This window comes from Myotis myotis, unplaced genomic scaffold, assembly GCF_014108235.1.
Source record: "Myotis myotis isolate mMyoMyo1 unplaced genomic scaffold, mMyoMyo1.p scaffold_m19_p_24, whole genome shotgun sequence".
Classification (NCBI taxonomy): Eukaryota; Metazoa; Chordata; class Mammalia; order Chiroptera; family Vespertilionidae; genus Myotis; species Myotis myotis.
Window position 1 is genome coordinate 3,872,327 of NW_023416329.1, and position 20,018 is coordinate 3,892,344.

General features: G+C 61.7%; 1 protein-coding gene across 7 annotated transcripts in view; it reads right to left on the bottom strand.

Annotated features, from left to right (window-relative positions):
• Positions 1-1,462: 1,462 nt before the first annotated feature.
• Positions 1,463-20,018, bottom strand: part of ARHGAP22 (Rho GTPase activating protein 22) — a 162,695-nt gene continuing 144,139 nt past the window's right edge. For 2 of the 7 annotated variants that reach the window (XM_036355992.1, XM_036355993.1), the window contains exons 5-10: positions 12,961-13,168; positions 10,228-10,360; positions 9,343-9,416; positions 8,672-8,793; positions 7,392-8,232; positions 1,463-2,208 (exon numbers count right to left, since the gene is read on the bottom strand). In XM_036355992.1, coding sequence (XP_036211885.1) covers positions 1,986-2,208; positions 7,392-8,232; positions 8,672-8,793; positions 9,343-9,416; positions 10,228-10,360; positions 12,961-13,168 — 1,601 coding nt within the window. In that variant the 3' untranslated portion in view covers positions 1,463-1,985. Of the gene's footprint in view, positions 2,209-7,391; positions 8,233-8,671; positions 8,794-9,342; positions 9,417-10,227; positions 10,361-12,960; positions 13,169-20,018 lie in introns of those variants that run through there. The other 5 variants (XM_036355994.1, XM_036355995.1, XM_036355996.1 and 2 more) reach the window with 5 other exon arrangements.

Below are 20,018 nucleotides of genomic sequence, written 5' to 3' on the forward strand. Positions count from 1 at the left end.
ACCTCCTTAGTTAAGTTTTTCCTAAGTGGGTTTTTTGTTGCAATGTAAATGGGATTTTTTTTTTATTACTTTTTTTTATAAGGAGTAATGGGATTCATTTGCAAGATCCTAGTTTTGCCAGCAGGTGGCACATGAGGCTTATGAGCTGGTTTTGACAAAGGACTTGGTGGGCAGCTGAGCCCGTTGCCAATGTTAGCGGCTAAGGGCAGATGGCCTCCGTTTCCACTCATGAACCCTCTTTGGTATTTTCCATTCCTTTGAGAGCCTGGTGGCATTTTCTCTCCAGGTCAAAGCTGGCAGAATTCCAGGACAGTGGAACTCAGGAACACATGGGTGTCCACACTTCCTCCTCTGAAAGGGGCGTGAGGGCCAGTTCCTACCTTCCTGTGCGGCTGTGAGGAATCAGTCACCTCGTATTTTGTTTCTCCTTGAAATAGAGAGGAGGGCTTCCACCTTCTGGGGAACCTGGCAGTTGCTGTTGTGACGGCAGCGGCCTGAGCAGAGCTCCCAGCAGAGCTCTGGCCCGGTGCAGTGCCAGCGCTGCCTGGGCAGCGAGGCCCTGCGTTCACCACATGGTGCTGTTTAGACCTGATTCGAGGTGGGTGGGCTCTGGGCCTCAGACTTCTCCAGAGATCATGTTTGGAAACTGGGGCACTTTGGTGACCCCACTCCTCACCACCCGCCACCCCCAAAAAACCCACTGCAGTGACTGCTCCAGGGAATGAGAGGTGCTGTGTAAGGACACTGGGCAGCAGAAGGGACACTGGGGTGGCTTTGCCAGCGCCCCGCGCCAGTGCTGTCCTCCTGGAGGGGTGTCTTTGGCGCCCCTGTGGCCCATGCCACGGAGCTCTGGCCAGGCTCAGGCTGCATGTGGCGCCAAGGAAAGGCTTTCCTTAAAGATTTGCCCTAATTGGAGCTTTTTTTTTTTATCCTCAATAGAAGATATTTTTTGCATTGCTTTTTTTTTAGAGAGAGCAGAAGGGAGGGAAAGAGGGAGAGAGGAGGAGGAGGGAGGAGGAGGAAGAGGAGAGAGAGAGAGAGAGAGAGAGAGAGAGAGAGAGAGAGAGAGAGAGAGAAAGAGAGAGAGAGAGAGAGAGACATTGATGTGAGAGAGACACATCAATTGGTTGCCTCCCATACATGTCCTGACCAGGGTCAGGCATCAAACCTGTAACCCATGTACGTGCCATTGACCGAGAATCGAACCCTTGATCTTTCAGTGCCTGGACCAGTGCTCTAACCACTGAGACACCAGCCAGGGCCCTAACTGGAGCTTTGAACGGAGGAGGAACTGGAGGAGGGTGAATGGGCACTGGGGAGGATTAGCATCAACCTGACAGCAGTCTGCATGGGAGATGGGCACAGCCTGAGGCCTGGGCCCTGGAGCAGAGCTGGCCAGGCAGACGGAAGCAGGCTCCTGGGCCCGCAGGGCTGGGGGTGGGGCCCAGGACCGCTGTGCAGGCTCCAGCCCTGGGAGCGGGAGGGGGGAGGAAGTGGTCCTGCCCGAGCGCAGGGAGGATGGAGCTGAGCACATGGATGTGTGTAGCTCCAGCTTCACAGCTGTGGCAGCTCTGGGTGCCCCTCAGGGAGCTTCCCACCCACTGGCATTCCACCTGCAGACACCGTGAGGACCTCAATCCTGGTAAAGCGTAGAGGTCACTCGGTAACTCCCACTTCGCTTGACCTTAAAGAAGGAGCCAGGCATCCCACTTGCAGAGAGAATTTAATAAAGAGGGCAGTGTCCCTGGGGCGCTACTTAGATCCCAGGCGCCATCTGTTTTGGTGGCCACGGGCCTGTCGTCTCTGGCACCTGCCAGTCACAGCAGCAGCAGCCAGATGGCATGAGGGGCTCGGGCTTCCCTGGCTGCGAGGCGACACTCCCTCTCCGCTGGCTGCAGAGCACCAGGCACTGCCGATGTCCATGAGGCAGGGGCTCGGGGCTCCTCACAGCCCCCCCTCCCTGCGGAGGGAGGGAGTGAGCTCCCTCACTGTGGGGCACCTCTGGCCCCCACAGTCAGGCTGCCCAGGGTGGAGAAAAACTCCTCCATTTCCTCCTGCAGCAGCTGGTTCCTCCTCTCGGCGTCCGCCCGCGCCCGCTCCGAGTTCCGCAGCCTGATCTGCAGCATCGTGTACTTCTTCTTCTCCTGGTCCAGCTCCTCCTCCAGCCGCAACATTCGTTTCCTCAGGTCGGCGGTACCGTCTTCAAGTCTTAAAAATCAAGAAGAAAGATACTGTTTTAGACCCTGCCCTGCTGGGTTTGCCGAGAGAGCAACTGTCGCAGCCCCGGCCGCTGCCTGGTGGGGAAGGGCTGTGGGGCACACGGGCAGCTGGGCTGGCTCACGAGGTCCACCCCAGCACTGCCCTCAGCCATGATCCAGAAACGCCGTGGGAGCATTTGGCCCTGGGTACCTGAGGCCAGGGGTCCCCCTGAATCCTCACTACATGTTAAAACCACTTACCCTCTGGGCCAGCAAGCTGTCCTCAGTGTGGAAAGCAGGACCTCAGTCCCCTCCACTCCCTCCTGCTGCCCCACCCATGCCCCAGGCTGACACCACACCTCGATCCTCCCAGCAGACTGCATACTGCCCGTCTATGCCACCAGAGAGCCACCTGCACTCCTACAGCCGGTACGCACCATCTCCTCACCCTGCACTCCTCCTACAGCCGGTACGCACCGTCTCCTCACCCTGCACTCCTCCTACAGCCGGTACGCACCATCTCCTCACCCTGCACTCCTCCTACAGCCGGTACGCACCGTCTCCTCACCCTGCACTCCTCCTACAGCCGGTACGCACCGTCTCCTCACCCTGCACTCCTCCTACAGCCGGTACGCACCGTCTCCTCACCCTGCACTCCTCCTACAGCCGGTACGCACCGTCTCCTCACCCTGCACTGCTCCTACAGCCGGTACGCACCGTCTCCTCACCCTGCACTCCTCCTACAGCCGGTACGCACCGTCTCCTCACCCTGCACTCCTCCTACAGCCGGTACGCACCGTCTCCTCACCCTGCACTCCTCCTACAGCCGGTCCGCACCGTCTCCTCACCCTGCACTCCTCCTACAGCCGGTACGCACCGTCTCCTCACCCTGCACTCCTCCTACAGCCGGTACGCACCGTCTCCTCACCCTGCACTCCTCCTACAGCCGGTACGCACCGTCTCCTCCACCCTGCACTCCTCCTACAGCCGGTACGCACCGTCTCCTCACCCTGCACTCCTCCTACAGCCGGTACGCACCGTCTCCTCACCCTGCACTCCTCCTACAGCCGGTACGCACCGTCTCCTCACCCTGCACTCCTCCTACAGCCGGTACGCACCGTCTCCTCACCCTGCACTCCTCCTACAGCCGGTACGCACCGTCTCCTCACCCTGCACTCCTCCTACAGCCGGTACGCACCGTCTCCTCACCCTGCACTCCTCCTACAGCCGGTACGCACCGTCTCCTCACCCTGCACTCCTCCTACAGCCGGTACGCACCATCTCCTCACCCTGCACTCCTCCTACAGCCGGTACGCACCGTCTCCTCACCCTGCACTCCTACAGCTGGTACGCACCGTCTCCTCACCCTGCACTCCTCCTACAGCCGGTACGCACCGTCTCCTCACCCTGCACTCCTCCTACAGCCGTACGCACCGTCTCCTCACCCTGCACTCCTCCTACAGCCGGTACGCACCGTCTCCTCACCCTGCACTCCTCCTACAGCCGGTACGCACCGTCTCCTCACCCTGCACTCCTCCTACAGCCGGTACGCACCGTCTCCTCACCCTGCACTCCTCCTACAGCCGTACGCACCGTCTCCTCACCCTGCACTCCTCCTACAGCCGGTACGCACCGTCTCCTCACCCTGCACTCCTCCTACAGCTGGTACGCACCGTCTCCTCACCCTGCACTCCTCCTACAGCCGGTACGCACCGTCTCCTCACCCTGCACTCCTCCTACAGCCGGTACGCACCGTCTCCTCCACCCTGCACTCCTCCTACAGCCGGTACGCACCGTCTCCTCACCCTGCACTCCTCCTACAGCCGGTACGCACCGTCTCCTCACCCTGCACTCCTCCTACAGCCGGTACGCACCGTCTCCTCACCCTGCACTCCTCCTACAGCCGGTACGCACCGTCTCCTCACCCTGCACTCCTCCTAAGCCGGTACGCACCGTCTCCTCACCCTGCACTCCTCCTACAGCCGGTACGCACCGTCTCCTCACCCTGCACTCCTCCTACAGCCGGTACGCACCGTCTCCTCACCCTGCACTCCTCCTACAGCCGGTACGCACCGTCTCCTCACCCTGCACTCCTCCTACAGCCGGTACGCACCGTCTCCTCACCCTGCACTCCTCCTACAGCCGGTACGCACCGTCTCCTCACCCTGCACTCCTCCTACAGCCGGTACGCACCGTCTCCTCACCCTGCACTCCTCCTACAGCCGGTACGCACCGTCTCCTCACCCTGCACTCCTCCTACAGCTGGTACGCACCGTCTAATCACCCTGCACTCCTCCTACAGCCGGTACGCACCGTCTCCTCACCCTGCACTCCTCCTACAGCCGGTACGCACCGTCTCCTCACCCTGCACTCCTCCTACAGCCGGTACGCACCGTCTCCTCACCCTGCACTCCTCCTACAGCCGGTACGCACCGTCTCCTCACCCTGCACTCCTCCTACAGCTGGTACGCACCGTCTCCTCCACATGCCAGCAGCTCCTGCAAGGCCTGAGGGATGCTGAGCCAGACTCGGGGGACTGGCCTGGCTACGCCCAAGGCGCATGACTATGGGCAGACACACATGCCCTGAGCCCTGGTGTCCTCTCTGAAAAACGCAGAGACACCTCCCAGCACTGCAGCTTCCATGCCTCCAGCTCAGCCAGCAAACTCGGTGCATAGGGAAGGGAGGAAACCTCCCCCGCCCAGCCCTCCGTCGGGAGCACAGGGCATGCTGTCGGAAAGAAGGCCCCTGGGAGATGGAACAGCCCACGACCCTCACTTCTCCTCCAGGCCCAGGCCCCTCACCGCCAATGCCTCCCACCCATCGGGGCCCTCAAGTTTGGCCTGCCCCCCGCCCCCATGACACTAGACCAGCAACCTGTCCAGTATCCAGGCTCTCAGCCTCTCTATCCCTTGACTCCACTCCAACTAAATAAGTACCCCGACTTCAAGGCCTGCAGCTGAGCCCGGCCTGCTCCCACTGCCTCTGCACCCGCTCCTCCTCAGTGAGCGCCTCCTCCAGTTGCTTGGCCAAAAAACTGTCCTCAAATCAGTTCTTTTTCTCACCCCACAGTGGACCGATTAGCAAAACCTCCCCAATATGTTCAGCATCTGGCTCTTCTCCCCATCTCACTGCTTGCCCCTTAGGCCACGGCACCCACCCTGGCCTGGACGCTGTGGCCTCCTAACTGGTGGAGTGTCCTCAGGAGAGCAGTCAGGGGCACCCCTCTGAGTGGCCAAAGTGCTCCAGGCCCTCCAGTCACTCAGGGTCGAATCGTGTAAAATCCAGAGCATGCTCTGACCGCATGGTCCTGCCCTCTGCCCCCCAGAGCCCCCTCACACTCCAACAAGCCGCCCTCCCTCCCCCCTCTAACAGTCCGCGAGTTCTGAAATCTATCTTGTACGGTCTCTGTGCCCACAGCTGCGTGACCAGAATGAGGACAGAGATTGAGATCAGTGTTGGTCACAGCTGTGCCCAGGGCCCAGCACCTAGCACTGTGGCACATCGGGCACTCTTCTGGGTGTGCAGGGATCAGAGCACGGAGGCAGGGCAGAAAGCTGAATCCATGCCCCCCACCCAGACCTGGCTCTAACGCTGCAGGTCCAGTTACAGACTCTATCCAATGCCCACCGCTGGCGCCCTACTCCTTCCTGCGCTCAGAGCCCCTGCTCACCCGCCCACCTCCAACCGGACAGGGCGGGACAGCGTTACCAGGGACCACGGCGGGGACAGCGCTGCTGCCCTGGCCTGCACCTGCTCTCACCTCCAACCCAAGCAGGGCGTGACAGGAGCGGGTCTCAGCACCGGATGTGGCAGCTGTGCGCTGACCACTGCCCCATGTGTCACTCAGTCCTCTTAACAAATGCATGGGGTCGCCGGAGCGCCGAGAGCCTGCCTGGACGCTGTCAGTCTGCGCCCTAGGGTCTGGCCAGAGCCCACCAGGACGCAATACCGTTTCCCGAGAAACCGGTCCCGAGAAGAGCTGCTCAGACCCCAAGGCGGCGGGGGCGACCGGCCTGTGCCTGGCTTCCATGCGCGCCGTACATCTGCCCTCCCTGCTGCCACTGTTACTCGCTGGAAACCCGCTGCCCTCTAGGACAGCGGTTCTCAACCTGTGGGTCGCGACCCTTTGGCAGTCGAACGACCCTTTCACAGGGGTCGCCTAAGACCATCCTGCATATCAGATATTTACATGACGATTCATAACAGTAGCAACATGACAGTTATGAAGTAGCAACGAAAATAATTTATGGTTGGGTCACAACATGAGGAACTGTATTTAAAGGGCCAGAAGGTTGAGAACCACTGCTCTAGGGTTTCCACCAAGCGTGTGCCCCAGCTTTCTCCTGCCGTGAGCTTTTTCCTCGCTCAACTCCACCCTCTCGGCCTCAGTCCTGCTCAGACGTGACCTCCCTGACCTTCCTCAGGGCCTCTGTCCTTAAGCCTTTCTCCTGTCATCTACCCTCAAGGACACGCCCCTCACACGCCTGACTCTCCCAGGTGCCAGGACCTGGCTTCCCCAGCCACAGGGCCCTGCTGCCACTGCAGCTCCCAGTGGAAACCCCCCACCCCGCCCCGTCCCCGGTGGGGAGGGAAGCCCAGAACCGCTGGCCAGAGGGTGGGAAGGGCCTGCAGGCCCAGCAGCTGGATTGGGGATCGGAGACGCTGTGGGAAGCACCCACCGCATGCTGCCCAGTGCGGGCTCTGCTGTGCCCTGGCTGGACCACCTGGATCAGAGCTGGCAATACTGTTCTCACCCAGGCGGGAGGAGGGAAGGAGGGCCGGCCGGGAGCAAGAACACCGCACTGAGCATTCCCCCGGGCCAGGCGGGCAGGGCTTGGCCCAGCTCCCTCCGGGAAATCCCATTCCGATCCCATCTGATCAGCTACAGGCCCACGCCCGCGGCCAGGCTGGCCTGGGGCCTGCATGACATGTGGGGACAACCGGGTGAGCAAGCACAGCTGGGGCCGCCTCCTGCCCAGCCCCTCCATCAAAGGCCTGGGGAGGCTCCTTCCTTCAGCAGGTGTGCCTGGAGCTCCCGGGACACAGACCCCAACCTCCACCCCCAACCTGTCCGGGGGCGTCCCCCAGGAAGGGGATTTCTAGGGCCCACTGCTCTGCCCCGGCCCCAGCGGGGGTGGGAGGAGGCTTTCCTTCAGAGCAAGGCGAGGCGGCAGCGAGGCAGCCCTTTACCTTCTCACACTCAGCTCGTGCTCGGTCCTCTGCCGGCACAGCTCCGCCCGCAGCTCCGCCACCAGGCCCTGGAGAGCCTTGGAGTGGGGCGCGGGGTCCCGGGCGGGGCTGCCGGGCTCGCTGGGCTCACTGCTGCTGGGGCGGACGGCCGCCTCCTCCAGACTGCGCCCCGGGTTCGGGGACCTGAGCTCCTCGCTGCTGCTGGGGACGGGGGAGGGCTCGGGGGTGCCCTCGGGGTGCAGGGAGCTGCAGGCAGAGTCGCTGGCCCGGCAGGCGGTGCAGCTGCTGACGGAGGCCCCCGGGGAGGCCTCGCAGGAGGAGGCCTCCGACCAGGCCGAGCTGGACACGCTGGGCGCGCTGGGCCCGGGGCTGGGCGCCGGCACATTGTCGTAGGTGGAGAGTCTCTGTGAGGCGCTGTCCTTGAGCCGGTCGCCCGAAGAGGCCCGGCGGCGGCCGCGCAGGGAGGACAGCCCGTTCATGAGCCAGTTCCCACCAGAGGAGACGGTGGGCACCTCCGGGGACGAGCTGCCCGACCGAGACCCCGCCTGCCGGAAGGAGGACTTCCAGCTGGGCAGGGTCTGCAGCCTCTTCCCAGGGCCGCGGGGAGCGTTCCTGGAGAGCGTGGCCACGGCCGCCCCGTCCAGAGACGAGGTCCTGAGTGAGGGTAGGCGGGGGCCCCCGGGCTCTGCCTGGCTGTCCTCCGGAACCACCTCCGAGCCCCAGCCCACTGTGCAGGGTGGGCCCCCGTGGGGCGCGGCCGGCCCCTCTGGGGCCCTCCCACTGAAGAGCTGGCTGTGCCTGCGGATCAGGACGGTCATCAGGTGCTGGACGAGGGACGTGCCTGCCAGGAAGACGGAACAAAGGCCTGGCTGTGGGCGCCCCAGGCTGGGCTCTGGGCACTGCGGCTGGGACCCAGGGGGCAGGCTGTCCCTCAAGAGAGGACCAGCAAGAGCTTGCCATCAGCCACCCTCCAAACCCAGGCCCAGACAGAGGGGTCCTGCCCAGGAATGCCCTCCTGGGACAGCCGCCCAGCGGGCTCCATCCAGCAGGTGCGGGAGGAGGCGGAAGCGGGCACCGTGCCCAGTAAGGCGGCGAGGTGCGCTCCTGGCAGGCGGGGCTGGAAGCCAGAACCTGCGCGTCAGAGCTGCCCCATGTCACCCTGTGCTGCTGAGGGTGCGAGGGCCTGACCATCCACGCTCTCGGGCACAGGCTCTGGCACAGGCCGGGGATGTCTCCCAGGTGACGTGGGCACCCCCTCCCCACACCCGCACACCGGTTACCTTCCATGATGGTCACTGGGTCTTCTATCTGTGGCCGAAGTATATTAGGTCCAAAAACGGTTGCCAGGTTCTGGACGCTCATCTTGTTGACACTGGAGTGCGACTGAACTTCATCCAGAAACCTGCAGGTGAGGACGGGGCCGTGGGTGGAGAAGCAAATCCTGTGCCAGCTCTGCTGGGAGCTGCCTGGCGCCCACACCCAGCCACGCCCACATTCCCAGGGCCAAGGGCACAGCCAGCTGCCCCTACCTGCTCAGAGCGGGCAGAGCTTCCCCGGGGGCCCGGGGTGGGGGGCAGCAGAAGCAAAAGCCAGTGGTTGTCAGCATGGAAGGGGGACACACGACTGTCCCGCCTGCAGTGGGGGCAGAGGTCTGGGAGGGCCCAGGCCCCCACCCTGCACACCCGCTCCCAGCACCTGAGCTGGGGTCACGGTCAGGAGGCAGCCTCCTGGGGCAGGGACTGGAGAGGCACTGAGAGGGGGCAGAAAGCACGGGGCCGTCCCATTCTTTCCAATGGATCTTCCCTGCGGATCGCAGGGCTTTACGCTGCCTGCCCCGCGGAGGCTGTCCGCTGGGTGTGCCGGGCGATCTCCAAGGTCCCTGTTGGCTGACTGACATTCAGGGAGCAGAGCGGGTGGAAGAAGGCCCAGCCCTGCCTGCCCAGCCACTTACTTGCAGATATAACTGAGCAGGTTGTAATTGGCCAGGGGAAGGCTGCTCACTTGCTCAGCCAACTCCAGAGTCCCCTTGGTGTTGGGAGAGAAAAACAGCATTTCTGAGACCAGCAGCTGGCCCTTCTCTCCCCGAGGCAGGGACAGGGAGGTGGGCAGGGAGGTGGGCAGGGAGGAGGGAGGTGGGCAGGGGGAGGCAGGCCCCAGAGGCCAGACCTCCAGCCACCCATTTGGCCTCTGGGTGACCAGAGGGCACCACCACCTCCACCTCCCTCCAAGCAGCAGGCGCGAGGAGCAGCCGGCCTGTGACCTCCTGGAGGAATGTCAGGGCCAGTGCTTATCGAGACACAAATATTTGCCAGATAAAGACCCCTCATCTCCCACACAGCCACAGGGAGGCAGACAGCCCTTCCCCCGGCAGGCACCTGCGGAGGGGGCAGGAGCCTCGTCCCCACGTGAATTCTTTAGAAAGGGGCAGGTGCGAACAGGGGAAGGTCTGCTTGTTTCTGGCCGCTGGGGCCACCTGGGCAGTGCAGGTAAGTGCAGGGTTAGTACCTACTGTGTGTGTCCTGGGGCATGACCAGAATATGGCCCCGCCCCCGCCCCCAGACCCAGGCCTCACGGGGAGGGCCTCCCAGAGGGGATGCTCCAGCCCCGCCCCAGCAGGATCCTGCAGACTGCGCCCCACACAGGACAGAGGAGTCTGCCTCCCCCAGAGGGTTCTCCTGCCCCCCGCCCTCCCACCCCACCCGACACAGAGCGAACTGCAGGCGGCATCTCTGTGCCACAAAATGATGCCGGTCAGAGTTCTGTGTCCTGACTCCACACACACACACCCCTCCCCCGCAGGCCCACCTCCCAGGGCGAGTCCTCAGGAGCCACTAACCTCCCCCTCGTCCTTGGTGAGCAGCTGGGCGCAGCTGAGGAAGTCCTCGTACCTGGCGAAAGGGACCACGGGCTCCGGCAGCTCCCGCAGGTAGAGCTTCAGCAGGGAGGCCACCGTGTGCACATCTGTTGTGCTGCCAGAGGGGACACGCGAGAGGCATGGGCCAGGGGACTGCAGGAGTGGCCAGCACAGGCCTCCCAGGAGCAGCCTCTGCGCCCACGCCTGGCACGTGTGTGCGCATGTGCACAAAAGAGACACAGTGGGACAGTGGGGGGGGGGGGGCAAGGAGCCAGGGACACAGCTGTCCTTGCCCAAGCCTGAGAGTGCCCATCCCCCACTTGCCCTCCATTAGAGAGAGTGGAAGGGAGGGGGAGAGACAGAGAGAAACATCGATGGAGGGGGAGGGCCACGTCAAACAGTGCAGGCCCAGGGCACTGGCCACCAGGGCGTGCAGGTCAGAGGTCAGACCCCTGCCCCTGACCTCTGGGTTCCGCTCACACAATGGACGCCTGGGCTTCTGTGCTCCTCACCCTATCTCCAGCACCCCAGCGCCCAGCACCCCACATGTCCACTCCCAGTCCTCCGTCTTCCAGCTCAGAGCTGCCCAGGCTGAGGGGGCCCCGTGGAGGGCAGTGGCCTGGGCTCTGGGATCCGGTCCTGGTCCTAGTCTTGGCAAGCAAAGCGTTTGCTGCGTTTACTTGTTAGCCATCTGTGCTGGCCCCTGGAGGGCGGGACCTTGTCCGTCTAGTTCATGGCCATACCCTATGCCTGCACTGCGCTCACTCAGTGGGTGAGTAAAGAAACTGGAGTGAAGTAAGAAAGGGCTAAGGCGAGAGTTAGGGGAGCCAGCAGGTATGGCTCAAAGCAGACTGGGCAGCAGGGGGGCAGGCCTGGGAGAGCTGCCCCAGGCCCAGGCCCAGGGTGGGGGGAGGGCTGGGTAGGAGCCAGCTCTGGTGAGGAGGCCTCCAGGCTTCTGGGCTCTTTATGGAACAGGGAGCCCAAGACCTGGGGCGGACGTTCCTCGTCATGCAGACAATGAGTGTGGTTTGCGCTTAGGGAGCGAGCCTCTCTGGAAAGCCTGGCCCAGCAGGCGGTGAGGGGAGTCGCTGCTGGACCCCTCTGCTGGGGAGTGAATGAGGAGAGGAGCCTTGGGACCTACACAGGGGGTGGGTACAGACGCAGGGCCAGAGCACCCACGGGGAGTGAGAAGGGGGAGGAATGGAGGCTGTGAGTGCAGATGCAGTTCTAGAAGGAAAAGCAGCCAGAGCCCAAGGTACAGGGTGAGTCTCCAGGAATCACAGAAGGGGTAGTATTTACAGACATCTCCACCCATGCCCTGGACCACACAGACACAGGATGGAAGAGTCCTGGCAGGCAGAGGTTCAGAATGGACCACAAGTTCAGAGTATCCGGATGCAGCTCCAGCCCTAGCCGGTTTGGCTCAATAATTACAGTGTTGGGTTGTGGGTTCGATTCCGGTCAAGGGCACATACCCTGGTTGCAGGCTTGATCCCTGGCCCCAGTCGGGGCATGTGCAGGAGGCAACCAATCAGTGTGTCTTTCTCACATTGCTGTTTCTCTCTGCTTCGCCCCCTCACTTGCACTCTCTCAAAAAACCAATGGGAGCCGAAACCGGTTTGGCTCAGTGAATAGAGCGTCGGCCTGCGGACTGAAGGGTCCTGGGTTCGATTCCGGTCGGGGGCGTGTGCCTGGGTTGCGGGCACATCCCCAGGGAGTGTGCAGGAGGCAGCTGATCGATGTTTCTCTCTCATCAGTGTTTCTGGCTGTCTCTCTCCCTTCCTCTCTGTAAGAAATCAATAAAATATATTTTTTTAAAAAATGGGAAAATGGATTAACAAAATAAAAATGAGGCTCCTGGTGAGAGGACCCTGTGTCTCCTGGGCAGACCCCTCTGGGGAACGGTGGCCAGGCTCAGGCTCCACATCTGCAGAAAGGAGCTGACAGACCCTCCTGACTCGGTGATGGGTCTGGGCAAAAGCTGGAGGGCGGGGTGTTCTGCCCCAGAAGGAGGCCAGGGAGGCCCCGGTTGCCGGCAAAAACCCATGGACCTATCCTGGGGCCGAGGGGGCCGCATCGTGAAGGCAGATCCACGGAGAAAGCGCAGGAGGAACTCCCCATGGACAACTGTCCCGATGGGTGGGTTCCTTTCAGAGAGGAGATGCCACACAGCCCCATAGCCCCTGTTCTCAGCCACTGGCTCTGAGTGAGGCTGACTCTACCCAGAGGGTGAACCCTGGGCCCTGTGAGCCCCAGCGACAGCGTAGGATGGGCGCTGGCCATGACAGTGGGGGCAGGCTCGCTCCCCATCCAGGAACCTGATAGGATGGGGGGCCACAGCGACTGCTCCGTGTTGGCGCTGGAGGAGCTCTGCGGGTCACGGGAGGAAGCAGCCAGGGACAGACAACCCCCGGGGCCTCAGTCCCGATGCAGCGAGGCCCTCCCTTTCGGCCTGGGTCGCGTTGAGGGGCAAAGGGAAGAGCCCAGTGGATGTGAGCGGCCTGGTCTGTGGCAGGACCGCCCCTGAGAGGAGACCGAGGGCTGCTGCGGGGTTGGGGGCTGTGCTCTGCCCGCGGGGGGGCTGGCTGGGCGCACATGCACCCACGCATGGAACCATCCTGCCCACCAGCCTGCTGCCAGTCTTCCTGGCACCAGCCCACCCTGCCACGGGGGAAGGGGCGGGGCCCCATCTTCGTACCTCCCCCAGGAGCTCACCTGTCAAACAGCGGCTTCTCCCCACAGTCAAAGGCGTCCTGCAGGTCCCGCACCAGGTTGGCCTGGCCGGGCAGGCGGAAGAGCCCCTCCTCGCTGAGGCCACGCGCCCGGATGAAGTCCACGCACTGCTCCACCAGCAGGGGCGCCAGGCGCGGGCCATACTTCCGCTCGTGGTGCACTGTGTCCTCCAGGCGCTGCCCGAAGATCCCTGGGCACAGGGAGGACCCGGTCACACGCTCAGCTGGCCAGCTTAGTGGTGAGAGCGGGCTCTCGGGACAGTGGAAGGCAGGGCGCCGTCCGGGCCAAAGGCGGCTGCTCTGAGGGAGCAGGTTAGAAACTGAGGGCGCATCCGGGCCACCGGGACAGGGAGCAGGAGGGCGCGGTGGACAGGTGGCCTGCCCTGTCCTGTGGGGCTCCTAGCAGCCTGAGGAAGCTCTGAAGGGCCCTCAGGGAAGATGCATCATGCACTTTACTGATTGTTTTACTTATGCAACACTAACGTCCAAAGAGGAGTGGCTTACGTTTAAAAAACAAGGCTATGTTCACCAAAAGTCCTGCTCTGGAATGTTCTGAGCAGCACTCCTTGCAATTCCTCCAACGGGAAGCCACCCAATGGCCACCAGCAGTAGGAGGAGCAGAGACTTCACAGTCCGCCCACACTGCCCTGACACTAGGGAGCAATGCACACCAATGGGCAGAGCTCACGCGACAAGACACACAGCACATTCATATGAAAACAAAACCATGACTCAACATCACGGCCATCAAGGAAACACAAGTCAGAGCCACAATGAGGTGCCGCCTCACACCCACCATGAGGGCTCCTGTTTAAAAAACAGGAAATTACAAACGTTGGCACGGATGCAGAGAAACTGGGCCCCTCGTGCACTGTTGGTGAGAAGGTAAAACATTTTGGAGGTTCCTCAAAAAGTTTAAAACAGAATTACCACATGACCCAGCAATTCCACTTCTAGGTCTGGACACAGCATAACTGGAAGTGAACTTGCACATATATCATTACACCATGTTCATAGTAGCAGCATTCACAATGGCCAAGGGTGGACGCAACCCAAGTGTCTGCCAGCAGATGAGGGATAAACAAGATGTGGTCTGTGCTGATAATGGAATATTGCCCAGCCTTCCCTGAGGGCGGGTCTAGCGGTGTGCCCGAGCACAGGTCACAGCTCCATTCTGCCCAGGCAGTTCTCTGGTCACTGAGACACAGCCCAGCAGGTGGCTTCCCCAGACGGGATGGCGAGCCAGCAGGTAGGAGGTTCAACCCCTCCCCTGGCACTCAGCAGGGGCAGGACTCGGTGAGCCTAATGTCTGCCCCCACACAACGGGTATTATAAGATACATCAGTTCGAGCAGGGCTCAGCAAATGTTCCTTCTCACCCTGCTCCAGCCTGTGACAAAGCACGCAGAACCTGCGGGGTGACGGCATACCCTTTGAGAAAACGTGCTCACATGGAGTGTGCCTGACAATGCCGCCAAAGCTTTGGGAAGAAGTGTGTGTGTGTACATGCATGTGCACGTGGACTGTTGCGCACACATGTGCATATGGATTTGTGTGCATGTGGACTTGTGTGTGCATGCATGCGCACGTGGACTGTGTGTGCATGCATGTGCAGGTGGACTTGTATGTGCATGTATGTGCATGCGGACTATGTGTGCATGCATGTGCACGTGGACTTCTGTGTGTGCATGTACATGTGAACTTGTGTGTGCATGTGAATTTGTGTGTACACACATGTGCATGTGGACTGTATATGCATGTGGACTTGTGTGTGCGTGCACATGGACTTGTTTATGCATGAATGTGCATGTGGACTTCTTTGTGTGCATGCGCATGTGGACTTGTGTGTACACGCATGTGCATGTGGACTGTATGTGCATGTGGACTTGTGTGTGCGTGCGATTCCTCAATGGCAGCACTGGTGGAGTTCAGTGGCACCTGTGCCCTTTGAGAGCCTGGCACTTGCTCCTTCTCCACGGTCCCCGCCACACCCAGCCCACACCGTCCTCATGTGGTTTTGCTGGGCGTTCACCTCTTCTGCTTTGACCTGTGGGGCACAGGTGTCTCCCAAGGGCACTGGGGTCAGGACCTTAAAGGGACAGTCAGAGGACACAGAGGGGGAGCTGCCATGAGCACAGGGTCCCCGAGAGGAGCGGGCACGAGCCTGGCATTGCACCCTCCGTGCCTGCTGTCTGCTCAGGCCCAGTCCCTTGCACCTGGGCTCTCCCCACCATGTGAGGGTCCTGTCCTGCCGCCTGCTTTCCTGCTGCCTGGCCCACGCGGAGCCCGGATCCTCTCTAGCCTCGCTCTTTCCTCTCGAGCCTGCGATTTCTTATTAGCCTGGGGACAGTTCAGAAGCCCCTCCTGCGTGAGCCGTCCTAATGCCCCCTTCAGCGCCACCAGTCTCACACTGTCCCCGCCGCCCATCACAGCTGACACGAAGACACTCGCCTCTGCCCAGTTCCTCACAGCGGCCTCCCTCTCCCAAGTCGGAGCTGCTGGGCTCAGAGCAGAGGTCAAGGGCGCTGAGGGAAGAGCGGACATTACTCAGCTCCACTCCCTCAGCCCTGAGCTGACGGAGGCCACCGTCAGGGGAAGGAGACAGAAAGACAATTCTGCAGTTCTCTCCGGAGCTCCACAAACCTTGGATAATTACACCCACCCTCTGCTTGGCCAGCCATCCTGCTCTGTCTCCTATCCCCAAGACGAGTGTCCTCTGTCTGTCCCTCTCTCCCTCCACACTTCCATTACTCTCACATGTGGCCCCAGCCCTGGTAGGTGTTAGAGAGCCTCACAGCTGCCCAAGGGGCTTGGAACAAGGGAATCCTCCCAGGGCCTCCTCTGCTGGAAACCCTTTGCTGCCTCCCGCCTCCCCTACAACCACCCCCCGAGGATAAAGTTCAAACTGGACTGGCAGGCCAGGCCCTGCTCCACCCCTCCCCCAGCCTCTGGGTGCAGAGCCGGGGCCAGACAGAAGGCAGCTGCCTCTGAGCCAGCCCCACTGTACATGGGCACCTGGGTTTCTGAAGGCCCTCCCCACCTCGGCACAGCCAACACCTGCCCCAGGAAGCCTCGTGAGCACTCTCCTTGCCCCTGACAGGGCTGAGAGCCAGGAAAGGGACGCCCACAGGCCCTGGCTGGAAGGGGAATGTCACTTGAGCACAGACTCAAAGGCAGACAGGGGAAGGGTCTGGTGAGGACCCAGGCTTGGTGAGTGGGCCTGAGGGATGGTGCTGGAGGGGCGGGGAGAACAGCAGGCCCTGCCCTGGCAAGGACCATGGGCCTGATGAGCACTGACCCCACGTGTAGCTCAGGGGCTCTCGGAAATGAGGGGCCTCCCCCAGAGACCCTCCAAGTGCTAGCCAGGCCAGGTGGAGACACAGGAAAAAGATGATGGTCAAGGCCAAAGGCCATAAAGACAAAGAGTCCAAGCCTACCTCTGCATTGGTCTAGGTGCAGATCCTGGCTAAGCAGTTGAGGAGCAGAGTGCCCCCCTTAACTGGGCCTTAGTTTTTCCACCTAGAAAATGGGGATGGTCATACCCGTCTTAAGGACCTGACCCTGGCACCACCAGGCCTTGGGACTGTGCCCACATCCCCAGCACAGCCACGGGCACCTGGCACGAGACCTTGTGCAGGCTTCCCATGTGGCTGCCACCTGCCCCCTTGCAGGAGTTGCCTTGGGGAGCGCCAGGGGAAAGCCTCATTCCAGCCCAGCCGTCCAGGCTTCCTTCTCAACAATGCACGCCTTGCAGCGCCCTGGGCTCAGGCTACGTTCCTGGCCTCCCGCGCCCAGAGGCCTTGCCTGCCTTTCCCCTTGTCAGTGTCTCCTTGGCAGAGACTGGTAGGGCCTGGAGCTGCACGGGATTCCCTCAGCCCTCTTGGCACATCTGGGAGGGGTAGTACTGCCAAGAACCAGTTCCAGGAGGCTTGTCAGATCCCTGGAAGCCAAGCCGGCACGCAGGTTCCTCAAGGTCCCAGCCCACGCGCTTCACAGCCCCTGGAGAGAACACGGCAGAGGCTGCTTCTCCTCTGGGTGAACCCGCGGAAGGGCTCAGAGCCGGCTGGGCCTCCTGGCATGCCCGCTGCTCTCTGACAAAGCCTGGCCCCATTGCCCTCTCCCCGGAACCCCATCAGGAGCGGGCGCCTACAAGCCGAGGCAGCTGGCTCAGATGGGGCCCGAGTGGCCTCCAGCTCTCTGAGCCTCCTCACTGCCGCTTCCAGGGGCTGTGAGCAGCCACAGGACAGCCCGAGGCAGGTGCTTGATAAGCATGGCCCTCCTCTGAGAGGGGCTGGCTCTGCCTGCCCCCACCCCAGCCCCCAGCCCCCAGAGAGGGAGACACTGGACCCTCTTGGGGCTGATCCTGAGCAGAGACCTCAGCCCTGCTGACTCCAGCTGTGGAAGTTCACAGTCGCCGAAGACACAATGAGAAAAATAATTCTAAAATTCTCTCCAAGGATCCACGAAGTTTGGGTGATCCCTTCTCCTCTCTTCTGCCTTCCCCAAGGCAGAGCCCTTCTCCCTGCATCCACCCACGACTGGAAGCCCACCTCCCAGCTCTCACAGCTGTGCCACGTGCCAGGCCTGCGCCAGGTGCTGGCGCGCTTAGAGCGGCCCTCGGGGCTGTCCGTCCTCCCTGTGAACACCCTTCCCGGCCTCTTCCTGCCCATCCAGGCCTCGCCAACCAACAGGCTGAAGTCAGCGCAGGAGAGAGAATCCCAGAGGCAAACATCATCTTGGGGGTTCTGCCCAGAGCGAGCCCCAGAGGTGGGGGCCAGCTCCATGCCCGCCGGCCCAGCGGCCCGTCCGAGGCCCGGGAGCAAACGTGGGCGAGCCCTGGGCGCGGGGTCGGGAGCCCGGGCGCCGTCCCGCGGGGTCTGGGTCCCTTGTCTGGGCGGCGGGGCAGGGCGTCCTTTGCAAACCCTGCGCTCTGCCGGCTCCACTCTGCAGGCGGGACGCCACCGGGGAGCAGGCGCTCGGCCTCGGCCTCGGCCTCGGCGGCTTCCCCCGCACGGCTCGGCTCGGCTCGGGGTCCCGCGGGCTCCCGGCTCTCCCCCCGCGCCCGCCGCGCCCGCGTAGGCTCCCCGCGCCGCCCGGCGCCGGAGCGCTCCCGGCCCCGACGCTTCCCGCGGACGCCCGCACCCGGGCCGGGCCGCCTACCTGGGGCGGCGGGCGCGCAGCAGGCTGGCAGGCGGCAGGGCGGCCGCGGGCAGGCGCGGCACCCGGAGGAGGCCCGCGCGGCCGGCATCAGGCCCATGGCGCCCGGGCGCGGCGGCAGGAATGCCCGGCACGCGCGCAGGTAGCGGCTTGCCCGCCGCCGGCCCCGGCCCGGACCCCGGAGGGAGGGAGGAAGGGAGGAAGGGCCCGGGACTTGCGAATGCCTGAGCTGCCAAGCCTGAGGCTGAAACCCGTGCAAGATCTGCGATTCCGAACACCTGCTCCCCCTTTTCGTCATACCCTGTGTGATGATGCACCCAGGAATACTAGCAATTCCCCCCAAGGACTGGCTTTAGGAGCTCCCGACCCCAGCAGGCCGGGAAGCAGGTGCTCCAGGTGCGGAGATGGAGGCTCAGGAGGGTCCGGTAACCAGGTCTGGTCACCCTGCCACCAGAGTGCTGGCCCAGGCCTGAAGCTGGGCTGCAGCTCCGGAGCTGGCGCGAGGCCAGGGAGAGTGTTGGGGACTTCACACAGCGTCCTGTGCAGTCCAGTCCCGAGAAGGATGGATGTCCCCGCAGATCACCAGCTGATGCTCAGAGAGGTCTCACACCGGTAGTGACAGATCACCAAGCCTAAAGGATCTTCCTGCAAAGTCTCTGATCTTCCCAGGCAGGATTCTGTCCCGGTGAAAAGAGCCCACAGTCCCCGACATCCAGAGTGTGAGGACCCAGGTGGGGACACAGCCCCCGGCCTGCACCATGAGGGGCGAGGGGAGAGAAGCAAAGCTGGGGGCCAGCAGTGCAGCCCCGGCAGGAAGGAGGGGTCCCAGAGGCCTGTGGGTAGAATTCTGCAAGGGAGGGGTTCAAGGGAGTCCTGGGGTGGGCGGGTGGGGGCTCATCTGAAAGCTGAGTGAGCAGGGCCTGGACTGGGTGGGGCAAGTGAGGCGCTCCCACAGGTTCGACATTTAAGGGAGTTACAAATCCTTCATCCATCAAGGGAAATGCTCTATTGGAACATGTTTTAAAAATGTCAATTAATGCAAAAAATCGTGAACAAAATATCAACATTTTCAATAAAGACAGGATATGACCCTGCTCCCTGTGAGGCCTCACCCTAGCCCACCCGCAGACCTGGTCTTTATTGAAAGGTCACATTTTATTGGTCATGGATGTGTTAGGCTGAGTGAAGTCTCCCCAAAATGTCCGGGTCCTAACCCCTGGAACTTGCACTGTTACCTTCCCTCGTAGAAGGGACTGTGTAGGTGTGCTTCACGTAAAGGTGGGGGACTTTATAAGAGGAAGGCGGAGTGAAGGGTGACTCTGCAGTTGACCCTTAAGCAACATGGTTTGAACTACAACAGTCCACTGATATGTGGGTTTTTTCAATAAATGCTAGATATGTATTTTCTCTTCCTTATGATTTTCTTAATAACATGTTCTTTTCTCTAGCTTAATTTATTGTAAGAATACAGTATGTAATAGATGTAACCATATACACACAAAATATGTGTTAATCAACTGTTTACTAGTTATCGGGAAGGCTTCTAGTCAACAGCAGGCTATTAGTAGTCAAGTTTGGGGGGAGTCAAAAGTTATATGTGGGTTTTTGACTGCAGGGGGTCAGTGCCCTAACCCCCATGGAGTTCAAGGGTCAACTGTAGAAGACGAGACAATGGAAGGAGGGAAGCAGGGGCTGGAGTGATGAGGCCACAGCCATGGAATGTGGGCAGCCTCTAGATCAGTGGTCCCCAACCTTTTTATGGCCACGCCCCACCTAAGTACCTCTAACATCCTGATGCCCCCTGCGACATATAATTCTTATTATTCAAAAAGTGACTCCTGTTCTCGTGGAGGAAGCCTAAAAGGCCATTAACTTGGTCCAAATT